The following is a 24213-nucleotide window of genomic DNA, read 5'->3' as shown; positions in this document are numbered from 1 at the left end:
TTTGCTCCCTGAGCCACCTGTTCTCCACCTGCCTTTATCCCATGCTCCCTGCCCAGGGCTTCCAGGAGCCGCCCCGCAGCCCTTACCACCTGGGCCACCTCCGCATCGGTCACGGGTTGTTTAGCTCCCTTGTGAGAGTCTGTGGTTCTCCTCTCCATGGAGGACCACAAGGATGGCCTCCTTCTCCTAACTGGCTGCAGTCTTGTTCCACCTCTCCCCTCTCCCAAAGCAGTGATCAGATGTCACCGATGAGTGATGAACAATGTCCCAGGTGCCAAATCTGAAGTCACTTCAGGGTACCTCCTCCACCTCCTCCTCATTTTCTGAAAAGCTCTCCTCTCTTGACCCCCGTGACATTGTGCCTGCATATCTGGAATCTCCTACCAACATTCCTGCTTTTCTGTTTCTCTTTCTGGCTTTTCTGTGCTTTTCCTTTTCTTTAAAATGGTGAGTTTTAAAAAATAGGTAATGCACGCACATGGGGAAAAAAAGGTCAAACAGAACAAAAGAGCATCTACTGAAAGCTACTTCTTCTTCCTTTCCTGATTTTCTTCTTTTCTTGCTTTCCTTTTTTTTTTTTTTTTTTTTTTGAGATGGAGTCTTGCTCTGTCATCCAGGCTGGAGTGCAGTGGTGTGATCTCGGCTCACTGCAACCTCCGCCTCCCAGGTTCAAGCGATTCTCCTGCCTCAGCCTCCCTTGTGGCTGGAATTATAGGCGTGTGCCACCACACCCAGCTAATTTTTCTATTTTTAGTAGAGATGGGGTTTTGCCATGTTGGCCAGGCTGGTCTCGAACTCCTGACCTCAGGTGATCTACCCTGCTCAGCCTCCCAGAGCACTGGGATTACAGGCATGAGCCACTGCCCCCAGCCGCTTTCCTGATTTTCAGTTACCTGAAATCTCTGCCCAGGGGTGGGCCACTGTTGTTACCATCCTCTGAAGTCCTTCCAGAACTGTCCTGTCCAATATGGTGGCATGTGACTATGGAGCACTTGAAATGTGGCAGTTTGAATTGAGATGTGTCATAAGTGTAAAATATATACAGATTTCAAATACTTGGTACAAAAATATAGACACAATATTAGTAATTTTAAAATGTTGATTAAATGTTCAAACAATAATATTTTGGCTATATTGAGTTAAGTAAAATATATTAATATTAATTTCTCCTACTTTGTTTTATCCTTTAATGAGAATACTGGAAATTTTAAAATTACATAATTACATACATGGCTTGCATTTGTGGCTTACATTATGATTTTATTGGACAGCACTGTTCTAGAGCTAGTCTTTGCATTTGTTTATGTATATATGTATGTATTCCTTGGGCAAAAACCACACAAATAGGATAGTATACAGACTCCTGTAAATTTCTTTTTGCACTCAATCATCTGTCTCAGAGATTGCATCATGTTTTGCATATTTAAGTCTGCTTCATTCTTTTTAATGTCTACATAGCATTCCATTAGATGACTATACCAGCATTTATGTAGCCAGCCCTCTACTGATGGGCATTTAGGTTGTTTCCAATCTTTTTTTTTTTTTCTTTTGAAACGGGGTCTGGCTCTGTCACCCAGGTTGGAGTGCAGTGGTGTGATCTTGGTTCACTGCAACCTTGACCTCCCGGGCTCACGTGATCCTCCCATTTCATCCTCCTGAGTAGCTGGGACTACAGGCACATGCCGCCATGCCCGACTGATTTTTGTATTTGTTGTAGAGATGGGGTCTCGCTGTGTTGCCCAGGCTGGTCTTGAACTCCTGAGTTCAAGTGATCCTTCCCCCTTGGCCTCCTAAAATGCTGGGATTACAGACATGCACCATCTTGCCAGGCCTGTTTCCAATCTTTTTTTTTTTTTTGAGACGGAGTCTCGCTTTGTCGCCCAGGCTGGAGTGCAGTGGCCGGATCTCAGCTCACTGCAAGCTCCGCCTCCCGGGTTTACGCCATTCTCCTGCCTCAGCCTCCCGAGTAGCTGGGACTACAGGCGCCTGCCACCTCGCCCGGCTAGTTTTTTGTATTTTTAGTAGAGACGGTGTTTCACCGTGTTAGCCAGGATGGTCTCGATCTCCTGACCTCATGATCCGCCCGTCTCGGCCTCCCAAAGTGCTGGGATTACAGGCTTGAGCCACCGCGCCCGGCCTGTTTCCAATCTTTTAATGCTACCGTAACACAAGGCTTCAGTGAGAATCCTTGAGCCTACATTTTTGGACAGGTGGACAAGGGTATCTGTGGTATGACTTCCTAAAAATTGATTCATCACCAATACCTGTTCTTGGAATACTGTTGAAGGCTTATTGGCTTATCTCTTTGTGTCCTGCAGTGCCCAGGCCAGTGCACCACGGATTATTTGTTGAACTAAGAACTCAGACTTGGAGAAGTTCTGAGCTGGAAAGGTCCTCAGAGTTCACAGCTGTTTATTTCTCAAATATTGTCTAAACTCCCATGGGCTTAGGCGGGGCATATGCTAGGCGTAGGGGTTCGCAGGTGAACAGATGGGATTCTGCCTTCAAGGAGCTCACAGTGGAATAAGGAGACAGGCATGCAAACAAATGATTGAAATCAGTAGGTACTTTCATGAGGGTATATGTGAAGCATAGTAGGGACATTTTATAAACAATGAAACCAAAGCCCATATGCCAAAGTGACTACTGTGTGATCACTGGTATGACTCTCTCCCCTTTTAGAATATCAACTTTTAGGCTTTTTTTTTTTTTTTTTTTTTTTGAGACGGTCTTGCTCTTTCACCAGGCTGGAGTGCAGTGGCACAGTCACAACATACTGCAGCCTCAACCTCCTCCTCTCAAGGGATCCTCCCACCTCAGCCTCCCAAGTAGCTGGAACTCCAGGCACATGCCACCACAGCTGGCTGGTTTTAAATTTTTTGTAGAGACAGGATCTCATCACATTGCCCAGGCTGGTCCTGAACTCCTAGGCTCAAGCGATCTTCCTGCCTCAGCTTCCCAAAGTGCCGGAATTACAGGTGTGAGCGACTACGCCCAGCTAGACTTTCTGCAAGTTCTATCCTATCTGTTTTACATCCTTCGTAAGCCTGAGCTCCCTTTCTCCTGCAGTCAGTATACAGTAGTTATGGTGATGTATCATAGGCACTGCTGAGATTTGCATTTTCACCTGGTCTCATTTAAGTGCTCCAACAACCCCGTGAAGCAGGCTGTTATCACCTGAATCAGTGCATACCCCGCCTTCGCCAACCACTGAGCTCTACTGCCTCTCCTCAGGGCTTTTGTCTGCTCCGCTCACCTGGCCCCTGCTCATCAGGGCTGCTTGACAAAGTGTGACCAAGACACCAGCTGAGCACCGGGTGGTTATGGGTTTGTCCTCTGAATCCCAGTCTGGGCTCAGTGACCAAATCCACCACTATTCACTGTGTGACCTCGAGCAGCTGCCACATCTACAGAATGGTCATGACAGTCCCTGTTTCAGAGAGCCTGAGGGTGAGGAGTAAAGATAAAGTGTACACAAGGCTGAGAATGGTGGCCCACTCTCAGCCGCCCACAGAGGAGGCTGTGCTGGTAGGGCTGTGGCCACGTTACTTCACACAGAGCCATAGTATCAAGTCCTGAGACCTATAAGCACTTCTCTGTTTCTATGATCCCTATTTTATAAGCTCTTCTCTACTAAACACATTTTTTTTTTTTTTTTTTTGAGATGGAGTCTTGCTGTGTCACCCAACCTCTGCCTCCCGGGTTCCAGCGATTCTCCTGCCTCAGCCCCCTGAATAGCTGGAATTACAGGCGTGCCCACCATGCCTGGCTAATTTTTGTATTTTTAGTAGAGACAGGGTTTCACCATGTTGGTCAGGCTGGTCTCGAACCCCTGACCTCGTGATTTGCCCGCCTCAGCCTCCCAAAGTGCTGGGATTACAGGCGTGAGCCACCGTGCCTGACACCAAGCACATCTTAGCCAAACAAAATGTAGTCAGATTTTAGATGAAAACATAGGGCATAGTCAAAGCAAATTTTTCAAATTTGTTTAGCCAAAATAAATTTTATGGTCTTATCACAGATTTGGGAAATGCTTGTAAAAATAGCTCACAGCATTTATGGATAAACAAATATGGTCTATCCAGCCAATGGAATATTGTTCAGCCATAAAAAGGAATGAAGTGCTGATGCATGCTATAATGTGGACGAACCTCAGAAACATTATGCAAAGGGAAAGAAGCCAGACATAAAAGGCCATGTATTGTATTTTTTCATTATATGAAATATTCATAATAGGTAAATCCATAGAGACAGGACTCAGATTGGTGGTTTCCAAGGGCTTGGGCATGCGTGGGAATGGGGAGCACCTGCTTGCTGAGTGCAGGTTTCCTTTTGGGGTAATGACAGTGTTTTGAAACTAGATGGAGGTGGTGGTTGCACTGTACTGTACATGAACTAAACGTCACAGAATTATTCATTTTATGTTATGAGAATTTTACTTCAATAAAAAAAATAGTTCATGGACCCCCCCGCCCCCATTCTCCTTTTGATCACCCTTAGGGATCCTGATTAAGACCCCAGTTAGAAAACACCAATCCTTTCACATTATGAGTGGGAGGCCAAAGCCCTGGGAGGTAGATGGAGGGGCTCTGCAGGGGGTCACAGAGCTGGTTCTCATTCATTGAAGAGATCTTTACTGGGAACCCATGGGCCCATCCCTGTTCTAAGCCCCAACGAGTCAGTCATGAATAAGACCTAGGAGTCTCTTTCTCATGGAGTTTGCATTCCAAACAGGGGAAGGCTGACCAACAGACCGGTAAGCAAATGTCAAGAAGGTAGGGAGCTATGGAGAAAAATGAAGCAGGTCAGGGGATAGGAGCAGGGCAGTTACTTAAGACAGGCCTGTCTGGGATGGCCTGGAAGACGTGATGTTGGAGTGAGCAATGCAGATATGGCAGACACTGAGAGAAGGCTGTTTCTGGAGGAAGGACCAGGACCGGCCAGCGCAAAAGCCCAGGCAGGGGCATGCTTGGTGTGCACAAGGAACAGCACAGAGGCCGTCCCCACTGGCCTCACTTCTGCAGAAAAGAGACGCTTTCTGCTGCGGAGAACATAGTAGACTGTTTTATGCTTACCAGATGCTCAGTCATTATTTAATTGATGTTTAAACATGGAATGAAGTTGGGAATCTGGGTAGAGCCTGGGCAGGGGCTGGAGCTGGCTGGTGGAAGGGGAGAGGGCAGCTCCTCATCCTACTTGGCCTGGGCTGGGGAGCTCTGAGGCATCCCAGGTAGACTCCTGGGAGCAGGGGCGGGGCGGGCAGGGAGTGTTCAAGCAGCACCAGGTTCAGCAGCTCTGCCAGGATGAGGATCCTTAATTGGCTTCTTGGAGTGTGGAATCCTCCACATCCGGCCCCTGGGAGATGGTGCAGCTGGAGAAGGCTGCTCATCACCCCTCTACCTGCAGGCTGCGGGAGTGTGAAAAGAGGGGATTTGGAGCTGGTAGGAGGACTGGAGGGGGCTTTGAGTTAAAGGGGCCAGCTGTGTTGGGCAGAGGGCTGGTGAGTAATGAGATGTTTCCCCGCTCACATAACCAGACACAGCACCTGCCCAGGTTGAGGTAAAGAAGAAAGTGAAGAATTATTTCAGGTAGGAGTGGAAGCTGCACCTGAGTTTTTTCCCCCACTTTCAGACTCTTCCTTGCTGGAAGATGGGGTTTGAGGAGCAGAGGGTTAACCTGGAGATTGAAGGCCTCGCAATGAATTCTAAGGCTCCCCACTTCCTTGCTAGTTGGGCAATTTAACTTACCTCTCCGAGCCTCAGTTTTATGGTCTGTAAAGTGTGGACTAATTCAAAAAAGAATAAGCATAGTAGCTGGCATATGGTGGCACTTTAGAATCCAAGTCTAAAACTCCAAAGTCTCCTTTCATTGCCTGCTTATGGTTTATCTGATGTAAGCAGGCAGCTATCCATGGGGAAACTCTGGCCCCAGCACATCCCTCCCAGCTACCTTGAGCAACACACAGGTCCTCTGCATGGACAGGGTGGCAGATGGCCTGTTTCTTGGGCATGGGGCTGCACAGTGGGAAGGGTACGGCAGCCAGGACCTGCACTCATGCCACTGACACAGGCTTCCCACATCTCTGGCTGCATACTGGCTGTCATCCCCAATGCAGTGACCAACCCCCTCCCCAGGTCCTGGTGGTCCTATTTCCCAGGATTCCTGCTCCCTCTCTGGGTGTCTGTTCTGGGTCCCTATGGGCTGTGGGTTCCTATGGGTCTGTCCTCTTTGGCAATCAGTGGTCACTCAGTAGAAGAACAAAGCCTATTCCTGGTTGTCACCATCTACGGGCTGGCTCCCCAGGTGCTCCCTGCAACCCAAAGAAGTCTAGCAAAACTGCCTAGCATCTGTCATTAATCTGATACTCAGAGAAATAAACACACAATTGCAGCTGGAACCTAGGCTTTGAAGAAGGAGAACATGGGACTCAGAGATGCTCAATTGTCGGAATAGACGTGGCCAGGCTGGGGAGAAGAGGGCTTCCCAGAGGAAGTGGCTTTAGAACCAAGGCAGAAAGGATGAATAGGAGCTAATTAGTACAAGAAGGAAAGGAAAAGTATTTCAGGAAGAAGTTGCGTATAGAAAGACCCTGCAAGTGTGAAGGGCTGAGGAAGGCAGATATGGTGGGGTAAAGAGAGATTGGGGTGTGGTGTGAAGTGACATGGGCTCATAAGCAGGTTAAAGAGTTTGGTTTTTTATCTAAGAGAAATAGATGTCCTTTGAAAGCTTTAATCAAAGGAGGATGACTCGACCAAATTTGCCTTCAGGAAAGTTCAATTTAGCTAAAAAGAGGCCAGGGAGGAGGCAGGGAGGACATTTCAGAGGCTTGCTTTTTTTTTTTTTTTTTTCCTCCCTGCATTAAAATCATCTTTGAAAAGAGACTGGACAGATTTATAATAGTATTAGAATATTTAAAAAATGTAATACTTTTTTTAACTTCAAACACATTTCAGCATTCTCAACATACAAAAAAAAAAAAACAGAACATTACAGATCGTGTTTAAATACAGACAGTTCTTGAATTTTCATCGATGTGATGTCTCTTGCTTTGCTGATAATGAAGAGTTCTACAGTTTGTTTAAAAACAGTTTTCTGCTGGGCGTGGTGGCTCATGTCTGTAATCCTAGCACTTTGAGAGGCTGAAGTGGGCGTAATGGGCGGATCGCTTGAGTCCAGGAGTTTGAGACCAGCCTGGGCAACATGACGAAATGCTGTCTCTATAAAAAAAAAAATACAAAAATTAGCCTGGCATGGTGGCAGGTGCCTGTAGTCCCAGCTACTCAGGAGGCTGAGGTGGGAGGATCACCTGAGCCCAGGGGGTTGAAGCTGCAGTGAGCCAAGTTCATGCCACTGCACTCCAGTCTGGGCGACAGAGTGAGACCCTGTCTCAAAAAAAAAAAAAGTTTAAAAATGACCACACTTAACTAAAACAAATAACCTCCCCCCCGCAAACACTTCCCATCCTGGCTGACCTCTCTTTGTCCACAACTAAGAATGGCAGCAGAATGCTCTGTCACTGTATGCAGAAACAAGACAACCTGAAGCTAAATGGATGCCCTGCAGAGTCAACAGGTCCAGCCTCACAGTGCACGCCCTGAGCTACAGCCCCTCCAAAAGGCATCTTCCCCCACAGCCTCAATGCCAAGCAAGGAGCTGTCAAGAGACTGCCTCGGCTGTTTTACTCTTTTTACAAACCACACACATATGCAATCGATAACTCAGGATTTCTGGTCAATAACCAGATAGTTAACACCATCTTATAAAAAGAAAAACCCTAAAACATCTTTAAATGCCTTGTCACTCCAACAGCAAAGCGCACAGAATGAGAACACAAGGGTGCCTCTTCATTTTAAAAATGTTTGAAAATACATACAACTCTGATAGCATTTCAGAGTGCTCCAGACACCACGGCTGCTTCATGTATACCACGGACAATTTCTAGAGCACTTTGGGAGGCTACAATATGATCATGATCAAATTTTGTAATTAAACCTGATGAGGGCAACGGACACTACTTCTCAAATAAGAGATGTGTCAATTACAGTGCTCCCCTACTCTAAGGCAGGGGTGTCCAATGTTTTGACTTCCCTGGGCCATGCTAGAAGAAGAATTGCCTTGGGCCACACATGAAATACACTAATAATAACGATAGCTGACGAGCTAAACACACACACACACACACATACACACACACACACACACACACACTTCATGTTTCAAGAAAGTTTATGAATTTGTGTCGAGCAGCATTCAACCGTCCTGGGCTGCGCAGGCTACGGGTTGGACAAGCTTGCTCTAAGGTACTTACAAGGAAACAGATAAACTTTTTAAAGTTTCTTGCCAGGTGCGGTGGCTCTCGCCTGTAATTCCAGCACGTCAGGACTTTGGGAGGCCAAGGTGGGCGGATCACTTGAGGTTAGGAATTCGAGATCAGCCTAACCAACATGGCGAAACCCTGTCTCTACTGAAAATACAAAAATTAGTTGAGTGTGGTGGCATGTACCTTTAGTCCTAGCTGCTTGGGAGGCTGAGGCATGAGAATCACTTGAACCTAGGAGGCTAGAGGTTGCAGTGAGCAGAGATTGTGCCACTGCACTCCAGCCTGAGAGACAGAGCAAGATTATGTCTCAAAACAAAACAAAACAAACACATAGCATAAAATTTACCATCTTACCCATTTTAAGTGTACGGTTCAGTACAATTAAGTACATGTATGTTGTTTTGCAACAGATCTCCAGAACTTTCTCAATTTGTAAAACAAACTCTATGCCCATTAAACAAATCCCAGTTTTTCCCTTCCCCAGATCCTGGCAATCACCATTCTTCTTTCTCTTTCTAGGAATGTGACTACTCAAGGTACCTCACATAAATGGTATCATCCAGTATTTGTTCTTTGGGGACTGGCTTATTTCACTTAGCATGATGTCCTCAAAGTTCATCCATGTTGCATGATGTGACAGGTCATTTAGGAGGTTCTGCAGGAGTCTGAGTAAGAGCTGATGGAGATGCAGATGGCAGGAAATAACAGGGAGGTTGTGGGGTGGTAGAGTCACAGGACTTGGTTTGGTTGGATCCCCGTTTTCCAGATGCTAAAACACCAAGCAACATTTTACCCGAAGTTGCACACAGGCTGGGGATGGGATTTGAACTGTATGGTGGGCTCCCCTCTTCTCTGCTCTTTTTTTTTTTTTTTTTGAGACGGAGTGTCGCTCTGTTGCCCAGGCTGGAGTGCAGTGGTGTGGTCTCGGCTCACTGCAACCTCCACCTCCTGGGTTCACGCCATTCTCCTGCCTCAGCCTCACGAGTAGCTGGGACTACAGGCACCCGCCACCATGCCCAGCTAATTTTTTGTATTTTTAGTAGAGACGGGGTTTCACCGTGTTAGCCAGGATGGTCTCGATCTCCTGACCTCGTGATCCGCCTGCCTCGGCCTACCAAAGTGCTGGGATTACAGGCATGAGCCACCGTGCCTAGCTCATCTTCTCTGCTCTTAACCACTGGGCTGTGCTCTGGGCCAGCCAGTTCTGAGTGCAAGTGTTAGGGACAGGGCTGGAGGAGGTTAAGGAGAGAAAATGGCCAGGAGTTGGCTTCAGGGAGGGAGGCAGTGGGTGAGGGTGGAGCCACAGCAGGCTCCATTCACCCATCTGTGGAACTGGGAAAGGCCTCGTTTTCCTGTCTGTGAAATGGGGACAAGAACACCTGCCTCAGTGGTAAAGAGAGTGGTGTGAAGGTCTTTTGTGCACCCAGGGTGCTCTGTCAATGTAGCCTGGCCTGGCTGCCTCACCCCAGCCCTGCCCACTGGTGCAAGCACACTCATTGTCCCCTTTGTCCCCTTCTGGCTGCCTCTGAGGGATCCTGCCCCCTGGGAATTTCTTTCTCTGTCATTTCCTGAAGGAGCTAGAACCCCCTTTGAAACCTGCCTGGCTCTTTAGTGGGAGAGAGGTAAAAGCAGTTCAAGGGATGTGGGTTGGAAGTATTTGGAAATGCAGATGGGCCGCACGAGCACCTTTTATTTTTGTTCAGAACATCTGAGTCTCCCCGTGGGGACTCCCCCGCCCAGAGTAGCGCCTCCCCGCAAGGCAGAGAGGATGAGAGAGCACCCGGGGGCTGCCATGAGCTCAGGGCAGGCAAAAGCAAGGCTGTCGCTCTCCTGTCCCACCCCTACCAAGCCACCAAAAATAGAAGAGCCAAGATGTCAGTCCCAGGGAGGGGCCAGTTGGGGAAGCCTTTGAAGCTGGAAACAGCCGGGGAAGGAAGGCTGAGAGAAGCAAGTTTGTTAATATTCAATGGGCGGCAGCAGCAGTTGTCCCTGGGTTTTCTGTTTCCAAGGCAAGCAGACATCACCAGCCTAGCTCAGCAACTCCAGGGCCTGTGAGGCAAGGCCTGGGCTTGGCTCGTGATTTGCTGGGTGACATTGGGCAACTGGAAACCCTCTCTGGGTCTCTATTGTCTCCTCTGTAGCACGAGGGATGGTGACTAGATCACCTCCCGGGCTCCTTCCTCCTGCAGCGTTCCGGGACTCACACCTTTGGCCACTGACCCCTGCCCCACCTTCTGAGTGGGGCTCAGGCCTAGGGCTCTGGGACTGTGCTGAGCATGTCTCTGGGAAGCAGCAGGGCGCAGGGGGACACTGATGAGTGGTGCATGTGCCCAGGGGCAACATCAGGGCCGTTTAATCACCAGGCCAATCAGGCATGGACAGGTGCATTTGGGGGAGGGGCCCACTGTGTCAGCTGTTAACACTTAAGTTCCTGGAGCAGAGAGGTCTGGAGTTCTGGGGAGGGGCCAGGGAGGCACGAGAGGGAAACACTGGGAGGATTTAGGGCTTGGCCTGTTTATCAACTACTGTGGAATTATTTCCCTGTTCTGACAATCCCTGCAGCTGTGTCCACGGACCTGCTGTCTGTCAGGTCCGTTCATGGAGAGGGAGAGATGGAGACGGTTGCTGGGGTTCTGGGAGTGAGTTTCTAGTCCTTCCGACCATCAGAAAAATTCCTGTCACTCAGAGTGGGGCCGGGTCACGGTTGCCCCTTGGTCCATCCTCCAGGGTTCCTGGCCTGCCACCCTTAGGACACCCCTTTTTCCCTGGGACTGGGGAACAGTGAAGGGAGGCTCTGTTCCCACTCCTTTGCCCACAGTCCCCGTGGCTCCACTTGCCCAGCAGCTGCCCTGGACCACAGGCCAGATAGCCTCAGTTCCTGGCTCCTGTGTGGCTGCTCCCTGTGCCATCTGACCATCCCCACACAGGGCCCATTTGGCCACCCTCCCTTATATCCCACGTCCCCTAGGTGAGGCCCTTTTCAGTCCCATTCCAGCCTGGCCTGTAGGGGAGAAAGTTGAGATGGGGTTAAAGGGTGGGGGCAGCCAGAGCAAGTCCAACATCAGGTCCAACATGCGGGGACGGGGGCTGGGTTCTTGGTGCAGGGCCCCCACTCTGCTGGCTGCCCCGACTTCCCTATGCAGCAATTTCAGTTTCTATTTTGAACAGTTTGGGTTGGTTGCTTCTCTGCCTTCCTGCTGGGTGTTTATAGCGAGGAAAATAATTGGTAATATTTGCACAGATGTGCTGGCATTGCAGCTTGTCACGGGCACCTTTACCCAGGGGACCCTCCCTGCCCCCAGCCTGTCTCCGCCAGTCTGAGGAGCCAGCCTGAACGGGAGTAGCTGAAGCCCCTATGCCTCCCAGGGGCCTCAGGCAGCCAGACGCAGGCGGAGCTGGGAAGCAGGAGCCTCAAGTGCACCAGGCATGCCAGGGGAAGTGGGTGGGTGGGCGTCTGATCAGGACAACGCTGGGATCCACAGATGGGTCCTTTCTAGGGGCTGCACGAGGGAGGCCCCCAGGCCTTCGTTTCTGATTCCATTTTCTTCTACAGAGCCTGAATTTGCAGCTGAGGGTAGGGATGGGGTGAAAAGGAGAGGGGCAGGTCCAAGGTTGAAAATAGAAAATTGTGGCCAGGCGCTGTGGCTCACACCTGTAATCCCAGCACTTTGGGAGGCCAAGGTGAGTGGATCATCTGAGGTCAGGAGTTCCAGGCCAGCCTGACCAACTGAAATCCCATCTCTACTAAAAACACGAAATTAGCGGGGCATGGTGCCGCATGTCTGTAATCCCAGCTACTCGGGAGGCTGAGGCAGGAGAATCACATGAACCTGGGAGGCAGAGGTTGCAGTGAGCTGAGATTGCACCATTGCACTCCAGCCTGGGTGACAAGAGTGAAACTCCATCTAAAAAAAAAAAAAAAAAGAAGGTAGATAATTGTTTGGCTTCTCTTTCTGCTTCTCAAAGCCTGGAATAGCATTTCAGAGGGCTGGGAAGGAGGTGGGAATTGTGGACTGTGAGGCTGCCCGCCCAGTCCAAGCAGGGCCTGGACCAGGGTACATGCTGCCGTGTGCCCTTTCCCGGGCCCCAGCCAGGCTGGTGATGGGTGGGACCACAGCGCAGGCAGGGCTAGGTGAGCCTCCTTAGCCACCATGCCTCCTTCTCTTCCTCCTTTTTAAAAAATAATCTCTCTCTTTTTTTTTTTTTTTTTGACAGGGTCTCACTCTCTCGCCTAGGCAGGAGTGCAGTGGTGTGGTCATGGCTCACTGCAGCCTCAACCTCCCAGGTTCAAACGATCCTCTTGCCTCAGCCTCCCATGTAGTAGTGGGACCACAGGCATGCACCATCATCCATCAAGACCAGCTAGTTTTCAAATTTTTTTGTGGAGATGGGGTCTCCCTATGTTGCCCAGGCAGGTCTTGAACTCCTGGGCTCAAGCAATCCCCCTGTCTCAGCCTCCCAAAGTGTTGGGATTACAGGTGTGAGCCTCCTTCTTCACCTCTTGTATGTGCACGTGGTGCACGTGTGTGCATACAGCTTTTGTGCATGTGTGGGCTGTGCCTGTGTACATGTGCATGTGTGTGCACAAAGGTTTGCGTGGTGCGTGGCTGTGCCTATGTGTATGTGTATGCGTGTGTGTGGGTGCATGTATATGCAAGTGTGTGCATATATGTGGAACATGTACATGTGTGTGTGAACGTGCATGCTGTGTGCCGGGGTTTGGCTTCTCCCAGAAGCCAACCCTGAGATAAGGGTTCAACTGTAGGCGGTTTATTGGGAGATGAGATGATCCCAGGAAGCACAGCTGGGGAGTAGGGAAGGAGGCAGGGAGAGGCAGTCAGCCAGTGAAGGGCAAGTTTCAAGCAGAATGCTGCTGCAGGCAACTGAGCTCGGTCCCACTGGGGAGCCCAGGGAACCTGTGTAGAACACGACCGAAGCAGCCTTCAGCGTGAGGAGGTGAATGCAGAGGGGATCTAGGTGGGCACCAGCGCGTCTGCTGCTGGGTGGGTGGGTGTGGTGAACGTGGTGATGTGCCGCTTAGGGCCCCTTCAGGAAGGATTGACAGCTTTCCAGCTGCTGCAGGTCCTGGCAGCAAACAGTCATCGGGGCAAATCTTTTCGGGTTGTCACAGCTGAAGACCATTGCCTTGCCTGAGGTCACACCCTCTTTCTGGGTGGCCCACATCTAATGACTGGTCAAGAGGAAGTAGAAAGACCTGGCTCTTCACCCCAATTTGGGTCAACTCTGGCTCCCCTGTGGGTTGGCCCAGCCTGTCATTCAGGACTGCATTGCAGCCTGACCTCTCCCTCTGCCCAGATCTGCCTCCTTCTCCACACTTCTATAAATGTTATCCCAACAGCAGCCCCTCATATCCATCCCACAGGCTAATCTCTGTTTCTGGGGTTTGCAATCCATGCAGCACGTGTGTGTGCATACAAGCATAGCTGTGTCTTACAAGTAGGTGCACACATGGATATGGGATGTGCATAACCTGCCTCCGCAGGGCCCTCCAACCAGGTGACCTAGAGGCCAGGCCAGTCCCTGTGCTGGCCCAGGCAGGCTCCTGGGGGCTCAGGTGTGAGAGGATATTGGAGGTTTGGTGCTGAGCTGGGGCCTGAAGCAGGCAGAGGTGCCTTCATCTCCACAGTGCCCAGGAGCAGCTCCCGGGATGGAAGAGATGGTGAACCCAAGAGCAGAAGGCAGGGGCATGGACTCCTTGGACTCCTTGGTAGCCCTAGGCAGCTCCGTGGAGCCTCAGTCACCCTGGCTCACATCCCTTCCTCCCTGTCCTCCAAGGCTCTTGAGCCTAGAAGGGCTTTTATTTCAGGCATGAATCTTGCTTTGGCTTGCCTAGAGCAAGCCAAATGCAGGCCATCACCCTACAGCCAGACTACTCCAAGCAGAGAAGTCCTGAGATGGTGCAGACATTCTGGCCACAGCTCCTCCTAAGGCCCATACATGGGCTTGTCCTCTCTGGAGGCTGCCAGGGGTCAGAGCAGCAGACATAGCAATAGGTCAGTCTTAGAGAAGAATGGGATTCAGGCAAAGGTGGGGCAAGTAGCACAGCAAGAGACCTGGAGGGCACCAGGTGTTACAGAAACGTTTATTACAAGGATAAATCAGTACAATAATGGGATCTTAAAACTGCTGTGATGCAGGAGTGGAGGGCTGGGCAGTGCCCAAGTCAGGGGAGGACAGTGGGACAAGGGATGCTCAGTGGGGGAGCCACAGCCCTAGGTTCTATATGGGGCATGGGAATGACCAGGTTCCACATCATGCACAGCAGGGGCCTGTAGCTTGAGTCCAGACAGGCCTGCTCACATTGGTGCTCCCCCCTTGCCTACCTGAATGTCTCTAAAATTCTGGATGTGCCCTAGTGGCTGAGAGTGTTGAGAGCGGCCCTGAGCAGAGGTATCAGTGAAGATGCCCCAAGGGTAACCAGGTACCCACCACTGACCCCCTAGCATTCAGAGATGGGAAAACATCATTGGTCTTTGAGAGACAGGCCTGACGTTCCTCCTTGAGTTGGTGGAACCCTTAGGAATGGCTGTAGTTTGGCTCCAGCCCGGATGTTCCAGGCAGAATCCAAACCGCCTGGAAGCTTCCAGTGGAAGGCTCCTGCCACACCCCAGCCTACAAACACAAAGAGTTATGTGACCAAATCCCTTAGATGAATTCTATTCATCCTAGGCCTTGCTCAAGGGACACCTCCTCCAGGAAGCCTTCCTAAGCACTGCTAACTACTCAGCAGGCCATTCCTTCCCTGAGTCCCTTCCCTCATCTATACTACTCCCTAGGGTCTCTCTTTGTTGCATTTTCTGCAGGGCTGGACCTAGGGCCCTGCACTCAGTGGCTGGTGAGCTGAGGGCACTCTCTGGGTCTAGTCTACTTGTGATGGCACTAGTTCATGGACCCCCAGGCAAAGCCCAGAAAACAATGATGGGGGCGGGGAGTGGGGGGAGAGTAGGAAGACTCATGTAGTTCAGCAATATTTCAGGACTCTTTGTCATTGCAACTGCCTTTTGCACCCACATAAAGAAGCTCCAAGAACCTGCTCTTGGTTCAGAGTTTACATACCGAGGTTCCTCTTCCCTATCTAGAATCTACAGTGCCTCACAAGCCCATGGGGAGATAAGCACCCCGTAGAATCAGAGACAGCAAGAGGCCTCCTTGTCGCCACATATTTCCTTCTTGGCCTGCTGAGGTCTGGGCATGATGGGGCCAGAGAGTGGAGCTGGGGGAAGCTCAGGCTGTCCCCAGGTGAAGATCCCTGTGGGCTGAAAGGATTGGGACAGGTCCCCTTGTGCCCTGGGCATCCCCTTTCCTCCCTGTAACCTCCTGTTCTTTCTCTGTGGGGAGGTTGGCAGGGTAGGTGGTGGGCTGGCTGTAGGGCAGGAGATCTTCTAGGGAATGGGCAGAATGGACTGAGCTAGGCCCCGCTGGGATGGCCTGGTGGGCAGCCTGGCCTTCTGCTTCCTGTCTGTAGCCTGGGTTAGAGAGTGGGGCCCTGGGCCCTGCTCTGGGGCTGGGAGCAGCGGGCAAGCAGAAGTGAAGGCTGAGCTCTGCAGGCTGCGGAATGGGGGTCTCCCCCTCTGCAAGCCACTCTCCCGGAATCATCTTCAGGGGCTGGGCCTTTCCATAGCGTCTGCAACCCCAAGCCCCACTGCTTCCTCAGGTGGGCAGGGGAGTCAGGATGCAGGCCCTAGTGGCTACTAGCCATGGCCGTTCTGGGACATGTAAGCTGCCAGAGCCACCACCACGGCCACGTAGAGACCGGCCCCCACAGCGATGGCGAGTGTGGCTAGGAAGAGGGCCCGGCGGGAGGTGGTGCTGGCCAGGCGGAAGTCCCCTTTGGAGATGGCCTTGCTGGTCTAGGGAGAGAGACATGCTGATGAACAGGAGTGTCCCCACACCCAGCAAAACAGCCCAGCCTGCCAGGCCCTGACCCCATCCTGTAGACGCAATGCCAAGCCCTCAAGTAGAGGGATGGGCCAGGGAAGAGCCCCTGGGCCCCAGGTGCTCTTACCCCCTGGGAGAAGTAGAAGGCAGCAATGCCCAGTGGCCAGAAGCAGCAGAGCATGGAGAAGAGAGTAAGGCCCAGGTGGTCCCTGGGAGGCAGCGTGAGGAAGTTGTCTTCACTTTCACTCTCTGTTGAAGTGGCATCGCTCTGCAAAACAGTGGGGTTTAGTGACCAGGCCCAGGATCAGCCCAGCCCCAGCAGGCTGGCAAGAGGTTTTTAAAAAGGCAATGCCCAGTGGCCAGTGACATGGAGCAACAGGCAGTCTCTTCTGCCGCAGGTGGGGGTGTAGGCTGGCCTTGGCACTTTCTACCAAAGCCTTAACAATGGCACAATGATTCCACTTTTAGGAATTTATCACGAGGAAAGAAGGCAAATACCTACATGAGGGTTGTTCATCATAGGATAGCAATTGTAAAAGAAGAGAAACACTCTCAATGGGCTGGTCACAGCGGCTCACACCTCTAATCATAGCACTTTGGGAGGCTGAGGTGGGTGGATCACCTGAGGTCAGGAGTTTGAGGCCAGCCTGGCCAACATGATGAAACACCCTCTCTACTAAAAATACAAAAATAGCTGGGTGTGGTGGCAGGTGCCTATAATCCCAGCTACTTGGGAGGCTGAGGCAGGAGAATCATCTGAACCTGGGAGGCGGAGGTTGCAGTGAGCCGAGATCGTGCCATTGCAATCCAGACTGAGTAACAGAGCGAGACTCTGTCTCAAAAAAAAAAAAAAAAAAAAAAAAAAAAAAAAAAAAAAAAAAAAAAAACAAAAAAAAAAAAAAAAAAAAAAAAAAAAAAAAAAAAAAAAAAAAAAAAGAAACAATCTCAATGACCAGTGACCAGGAGACTGTGTTAATAAATGATGGAAGAACTTGCAATGGAAGACCATATAACCATTAACAATCACCTCTCAGGAATACATTAAATTACGTGGAGCAATACTCAAATATGTTGCTTAGAGAAATACAATCAGATTATAAAACTATGTACAGCAAGATTTCTTCTGGGGAGTGGGCTGGGGGAAAATGTGAATAAGAGACTTACTTACACAATCACCTACCAAAATGTTATCTTTGAGTGCGCTGAGTTTAAATTATTTATATAATTAAGAAAACAAGAACAAGTGCTACTGAACAATGAAATAGGTACCTCAAAGCTCATGTTTCTCAAAGCATGGGCTGTACCTGTGTCCCAAGTCCCTTTTCTTTGGTAGTATAGAGATTCCTGGGTCCAAATCCAGGCCTATTAGATCTCAATACCTGGTGATGGGGCTCTGGGAACTTGTATTTTATTTATTTACTTATTTATTTATTTACTTTTTTTTGAGTCCGGGTCTTGCTCTATCACCCAAGCTGGAGTGCAGTGGCGCAATCACAGCTCACTGCAGCCTCAACCTCCTGGGCTCAAGCAATCCTCCCTCTTCAGCCTCCTGAGTAGCTGGGACCACAGGCACATGCCACCACGCCAGGCTAATTTTTAATTTTTTTGTGGAGTCGGGGTCTCCTTGTGTTCCTCAGGTTGGAATCTCCATTTAAACCTTATGCACTCACCTCTTCTTCCTCCTGGTCGTCGTCCTGGTCCCGCAGCTCCTCTTGTACCCCGTAGGACACAGTCTGGATGGTGACATTCTCTGCAGCTTGGCCAGGTCCTGTGGGCTGCTCTGGGGGCCCCTCCTGGGGCTCCCTGTCCTCTGTGAAGCTGGTCTCACAGCTGCCTGCCCTGGGCTCCTTGACCTTGTCTCTCCCCAGGAGGGAGCTGGGCAGGTACCAGGCCTCTACGGCCAGCTGCAGGGATCCTGGGTCCAGGAGCTGGTGAGCTCCAGCAGGCCCAGCGCCGCCTAGGAGGTAGGAGTAGAGCTTTTCCTGGTAGGACCAGCTGGGTGGGGCCTCAGGGTAGGGATAGGGGCCATGGAGGTGGGAGGGGCTCCTGGGCAGCAGCGGGTTCTGTAGTTCACTCAGACTTTCCATAGTTCTGGGGGCAGCTGCTGGGGAAGGGAGTCTGGGCCAGCCGAGCAGTCCTCAGAGCCTGTCAGAAGAGCAAGACAGACAAGCACTGAGGCCAGGGTACTGGAGGCAGGACCCAAAGTGGTGAAGATCATGGGTTCTGCAGTCTGACTTGGCTCAAACCCTGCCTTTGCCCTTTGCAAGATGCGGGACCTGGAACTGGCTCCTTCACTTCTCAGGGCCTCCGTTTCTTTGTCTGTGGATTGGGGCTGGCAGTAGTGCTTGCCCCACAGAGTTGGCTTGGTCATTTGTCCATTCAACACATATTTATTGAGCATCACCTATATGCCAGGCACTGTACTGGATGCTTGGGGTACCACGATGAGAAAGATGAGAAGTAGGGAGAGGGAGCAGATGCATGCTTTGTCTTCACAAAACTTCCAATCTGATGGAGAAGACAAGTGTAAAATCACATCTCTGTCCCGAAGAAGTACAGCATGTGCATGTAAGCACACACAGTGGAGGAGCTGACACAGAGACCCGGGGAAAGCCATAAAGCTGAGATCTGAAGGAAGATGTGTGTGGGTCAACGAGGTGAAGAGGATGGGGAACACATTTCGTGCAGAAGGAAGAATGTGTGGAAAGGCCCCGTGGCTGGATACAGGAGAAGGCAGGTGTGGTGCAGGGCACAGATGGAGGTGTGAGATGGGGTGTGGGAGCCAGACTGTGCAGCCCTGCTGGAGTCTAAGAGTAGGTGCTAGGGTGGGATCTGGGTCCTGAAGCCTTCCCCATGGCTGTGTGTAGGGAGTGGACTGGAGAGGTCTGGACTGACTGATCCCATTAGGGGGCCTTTGCTATGGCTGCAGGCAAGCGAAGATAACTGGGGTTCAGTGGTGGTATAGATGGAGGAAAGGGAACTGATCCTGGGAGATACTGACAGGACTCGGTGGCAGGTGGGATTTGGGGTTGAGAGAGAATTCATTCTAGGGTCGAATGGGAGTGCGCTGAGCCCAGAGCTTGGCACATGGTGTGTGCTCACAGCTGTCAGCTCTTACTGAGTGAGGATGCTTGCCCCTAGCAATGGTCTTAGAGGGATACACCTTAGTAACTTCCTCCCTAAGGCAAATTGAGACTTTCAGAAGTTCCTGCAGGATCTAAGGTGGGGCCTCCTAGGTGCTGAGGTCTGGACCTGCATATCCCAGCTGGAAGTATGGAGACATCCAGGGCTTCCCTTCCTCCTTCAGCTGCTCTGAGCACCTACTGAGCACCTGGGAAGCCACAACCCCCACCCCCCCACACACACACTGGGGTGTGGCAAGTGCAAGTGGGGTATGGAGAGAGGGAAGGGGCAGTCTAGGGGTTCCGGGGACCTCCTGCTGTCCCCCTCCTTGGCCCATCGCAAAGCTGGAGGGTGATGGGGCTGTGTCTTGCCCTGGATTTCTAATCTGAAGATCGGGAATTCAGTCCTGGCTTTGAGGCCTTGGGCAGATCTTCGTGCCCTCTGTTTTCTTATCTGTAAGGTGTAGATGGTAATAGAGATTACCATCCATACATCCCCACAAAGTTGTTTTGTGGAGCCAAAGAGATGGCTGGGATGAGAATGTGTGGTAGATTTTGAGAGATGGGGTTGCTGCCGCCCTGACTTCTGGGCTTCAGACCTTGGTGTCACCCACCTGGGGCCATGTCTGGCCTTCCAGCAGGTCTCTGCTGAGGGTGAAGGGCAAAGTGCAGGGAGACCCTGCTGCTCCCAGGGCTGCGATTACCTAGTCTCCTCTCCAGTCCCAGCCCCCATGAGAATCCACAGCCAAATCCTGGAAAAGAGCAGTTTCTGCTTCTGCCCCAAGAGAAATGCCTGGATGCTAGGAAGCTGGGTCCCGAGAAACCCGAAGACAGAGCGTGGCTCCAGGAACAATGCCCAGGTATTGGGACAGAGCAAGGGAGGAGTGGGTCAGGCAGACCTGGACGAAGACTCTGAGGGTGTGTCCATGAGGCGTCAGGATCCTCTGGCTGACTTCTTAGGAAGTGGGGTGGGGGTTGTTGGCTGCATGAGGGGAAAGGGGCAAGAAGACACTGCCCATGGCTCTCAGCTGTGAACCCAAGAGTGGCTGCCTCTAAGCTGGGCTCCAAGAACATCTAACAAACAATCATGGGGGGACTCAGAGAAGGGGATGTGGCCCAAGCACCAGCTCCTCCGCCAGGGAGGGCATAGATGATCTGGAGACGCTGGGCTGCCATGGGCCTCAGGGCCCTGCTGGTACATTAACAAGAGGTGAGTTCCATATAGGGTGTCACGCAGCTGTGGCAGATGCCTCTCCACAGGCAGAGATGGGGCACGCAGGTTTGGGCAGGTCATGCAGGCTTGCATCATAGCTCTTCAGTGCTCACAAATGCAGGGCCTCCTCTTTCCTCTCTGGGGGTCAAAAATACAGGGAACCCCTTGGATTATAGTGATGTGGAGGGCATCTTCCAGCAGGTGGGGAGCACGGAGTGCCCAAAGCAGAGGACTTGCTGGGCTGGGCTTGTGGCTGGGCTCCTCTGGGCAGATTTCCAGCAGGACTGGTCTCTTCTGCCCTCCAAGGGCAGCTTTGGAGCCCCTGCCATGGTCTCCCTTCTCCCAGTAGATGTGACCACAGGTGTGGGGTTGAGGGCATGTGAGCGCCGTAAGCCATATGGAGTTGGGAGTCAGGTACGCTGGGATTCCATGTCTGGTTTACCCCTTATTAGCTTTTTGATGTGGCCCCTCAGTTTCCCCAATGAGTGATTGCATGAAATGGCCACTGATGTCAATCAACTGTAGCACTAACATTCCATGATCCTGTGCCCCTAAGGAGCCCCACAGAAGTGAAGTCTTCTTGTCCTCTACCCCCTTTTGAGGGTCGGTGGTAAGTGAACACATGCAGAGCCTAGTGAGGGGCACAGTCATCCCCTTCCCTACCATAGCCCCTTGATCAGGTTGAGGAAGGCAAAGGAAAGCAAGGCATCAGTTTTCCAGATGGGCAACAGAGCCATGGATTCATCTCCAGCTTCCTGACTGCCCCTGTACTGCCCCAGTTGCAGCCCTGCCCTCCACCCCTGTCCATCTTGCCCACCCTCTGGGAATGGAGGACATGGCCCCCTAAGGTCCTCAGCCTCTCCCCCAGCTGGCCATAATGTATGTGCCTTCAACCTGCAGCCTCGAGTCAGGTACGCTGTGCTGTCACCATCCATGGGGGCTGAGGTATGCAGGGGCCTTGGGGTGGGAGTGGGCAGCCCCAGGGCCCACAGAGCAGATTATTGCATCTGACTCACCCTGCCCTACACTCTGCCTCACCAGGAGGACTGCCCTTCTGTCTGACTTCTCCAGGAGGGATGGAAAGATACCTGAAGACCATAGGGGAATTTGAAGATTGCTTGTTCAAAGCAGGCAGGGGCAGCTGAATCATAGTTCATCCCCCTATTCCCCCATCACTGCTCCTGTCAGACTTTCTTGGTCAAAGTACATCCAGCTGAGCCTCTGCAATCCCAGCCACACTTAGCCTTTCCCGGCTTTCCTCCTCCCTTGCACTCTGATGGTACCTTTAAGCAGGGCTTCTCAGCGCAAAGGCATATGGTCCTGGCTTTACACAATATGAAAAACTGGAAGCCACCTAAACGTCTAGCAATTGGGAACAAGTTAAATAAATTACTGTGCACAATACGGTGGTACGAGGCCTTCAAACAGGTTTACAGAGAGTAATGACGTGAGAAAATACTCATTGCAGATTCAGTGAGAAAGAAGAAAAGAAAATGGTAAGTGCATGTAATCTCAACTCCACCAAAATGTCAGGAGTGATTATCTCCAGGGTGGGAGCACAGGTGCTTTTCATTTTCTATTTTACACTCTGGTTTTTCCGTTTTCCATATTTATTATTATTATTATTATTTTTTACAATGAACATGTACTACTTTTAAACCAGAAAAAAATTAAGTGCATAGATTTCTTCTGAGCCAAATTATCTAAAATCAGTTTAAAACCTCCTTAGGCTGAGGGGTTCTTTCTAGGTTTGGCGGCTGAGCACAGCATTAAAGCCTGCCCACACACACACACACACACACACACACACACACACACTCACACCCACACACACCTCTGCTTCCATGAAGCAATCTGAGTTAGCAGCAGCTGCATCTGCTCACAGTCCAGCCAAGGGTCATGGTTCTCTATACAGCTCATACTCACCCCATATCCTACTAGGGCCACATGGGGAGTTCGCGGACCTGATCCTGGAGACCCATCACAGAGTCCTGACCAGAAGGAGAGGGTGGCAGGTCCCCAGACACAGCCTTCCTGCTCTAGGCTTGGCCTGGTATTTCAGCCCATTCCTTGGGTCTGCCTGTCCCTGTTCACTGGAGTAAGGGACCAGCATTCAGAGCAGAACAATTATCATCACTACCGTTGTGGTTTTGTCTTCCCTGGACAGTGTGTGCCTTCCAGACCCTGTGTGGTGACCTGAGGACCTGTGGGTGGGTATGCCCACGCACGTGTGTGTGTGTGTATGCATGAGCGCATGTGTGTGTGTGTGTACGCTATGCGTGTGTGTACTCTGCTTCAGAGGAAAGATATGAGAGGATCTGGAATTCTGAAGCTAAGATTGCTCCAAATCGTGCAGCTGGGGCTGTGGGTCTGCGTCCCACAATGGGAGAGGGAGAGAAGGTGGCTCTGAGGCCACAGCACCCAGGTTGTCTTTTTCTGAGCTGAGAACTTAGCTGGGCCCGAGGTTCCCCACTCCCTGATTTAGGGATGGAGAGCACACTGCCACCTTCTAGACCAGGGGCAGGAAACCGTTCAGGAATCCGCTGGAGTTCAATTACAGCCTCCTGCTGAGTCCAATTGCACTGGAGTCCAATCATACAGTGTGACATTGGTTTGCTTATCTGTCAAATGTATGAGAGATTTAGGAGGAGTTGATTTTTAACACCTCAGCTCAATATGACTCTAGGATTTTATTGGGAGAAGAAGAATAACTTACACTTGCTGAGTTTTTGACTACGTGCCGGGAACTGTTCTAAACGCTCACTTTGACTCTAGATTCCTAGTGGGAGAATAACAACAGGATAGAGGGCTTCCTTTTTCAGCCGGGCAGACTAAGTCATGTCACGCCAAACCTCCAACAACAGCTAGAAAAGTGGTGTGTGGTGGGAGGGAAATCTGAAGGCTTCAGGGAATCACCAAGGGATCAAGAACTGGAGGGTCAGAATGCCAAGATCCCAGAGGAAAGAGAAACACTGAGGCGAGCCTGACACTCGGCACTGCGTTTTCCTTTCAGGTCTTTCCTGATTCCTAAGGGGCAGCTTAGAGGCTGCTCTTCCAGAAGCCTCAGGGCTGGGGGTGAAAAATTGGAGGTCAGGGCCTGTTAAGGAGGAGGGCCCTCAGTAAACACCCTGGTTTTCAACTGGGACCTCTTTAGGGCTACATGCTGGAAGTAGGAGCAACCCAGAAACAAACCAGCCCTCACAGCACTGAAACCAGGCTTTGAATCAGCTCCACCCCTTGTTGGATGAAGGCGATCTGCACACAGCCCAACTGCCTGGCAGAAGCGACAGTTGTCTAAGAGCAGGGGTTCTCAAACTTCAGCATGCATCAACATCACAGGGAGGATCTGTTAAACCTGGATTGCCGGATTTTACCTTTACGGTTTATGATTCCGGGGTGGAGCCTGGGAATTTGCATTTTTAACAAGTTCCCAGGTAATGTTGATGCTGCTGGTCGAGGGACCACACTTTAAGAACCACTGCTCTGATAGTCACTGAAAAAAGAGTAAAAAAATGTATAACCAGGCCGGGTGCGGTGGCTCAAGCCTGTAATCCCAGCACTTTGGGAGGCCGAGATGGGCGGATCACAAGGTCAGGAGATCGAGACCATCCTGGCTAACATGGTGAAACCCCGTCTCTACTAAAAATGCAAAAAAAAAA

General features: G+C 51.0%; 1 protein-coding gene across 1 annotated transcript in view; it reads right to left on the bottom strand.

The window, feature by feature from the left end:
* Window positions 1–14404: 14404 nt before the first annotated feature.
* The window catches only part of SYNDIG1L (synapse differentiation inducing 1 like), a 22587-nt gene continuing 12778 nt past the window's right edge, over window positions 14405–24213 (bottom strand). Inside the window, exons 2-4 of the mRNA XM_023183915.3 lie at window positions 17890–18364; window positions 16347–16487; window positions 14405–16191 (exon numbers count right to left, since the gene is read on the bottom strand). Of these exons, the coding sequence (XP_023039683.1) occupies window positions 16033–16191; window positions 16347–16487; window positions 17890–18306 (717 nt within the window). The 5' untranslated portion in view covers window positions 18307–18364 and the 3' untranslated portion in view covers window positions 14405–16032. The remainder of the gene's footprint in view (window positions 16192–16346; window positions 16488–17889; window positions 18365–24213) is intronic.

Source organism: Piliocolobus tephrosceles, chromosome 6 (assembly GCF_002776525.5).
Source record: "Piliocolobus tephrosceles isolate RC106 chromosome 6, ASM277652v3, whole genome shotgun sequence".
Lineage (NCBI taxonomy): Eukaryota > Metazoa > Chordata > Mammalia > Primates > Cercopithecidae > Piliocolobus > Piliocolobus tephrosceles.
The sequence above is the reverse complement of the archived record's forward strand: the minus strand, read 5'-3'. Positions and strand labels throughout refer to the sequence as shown.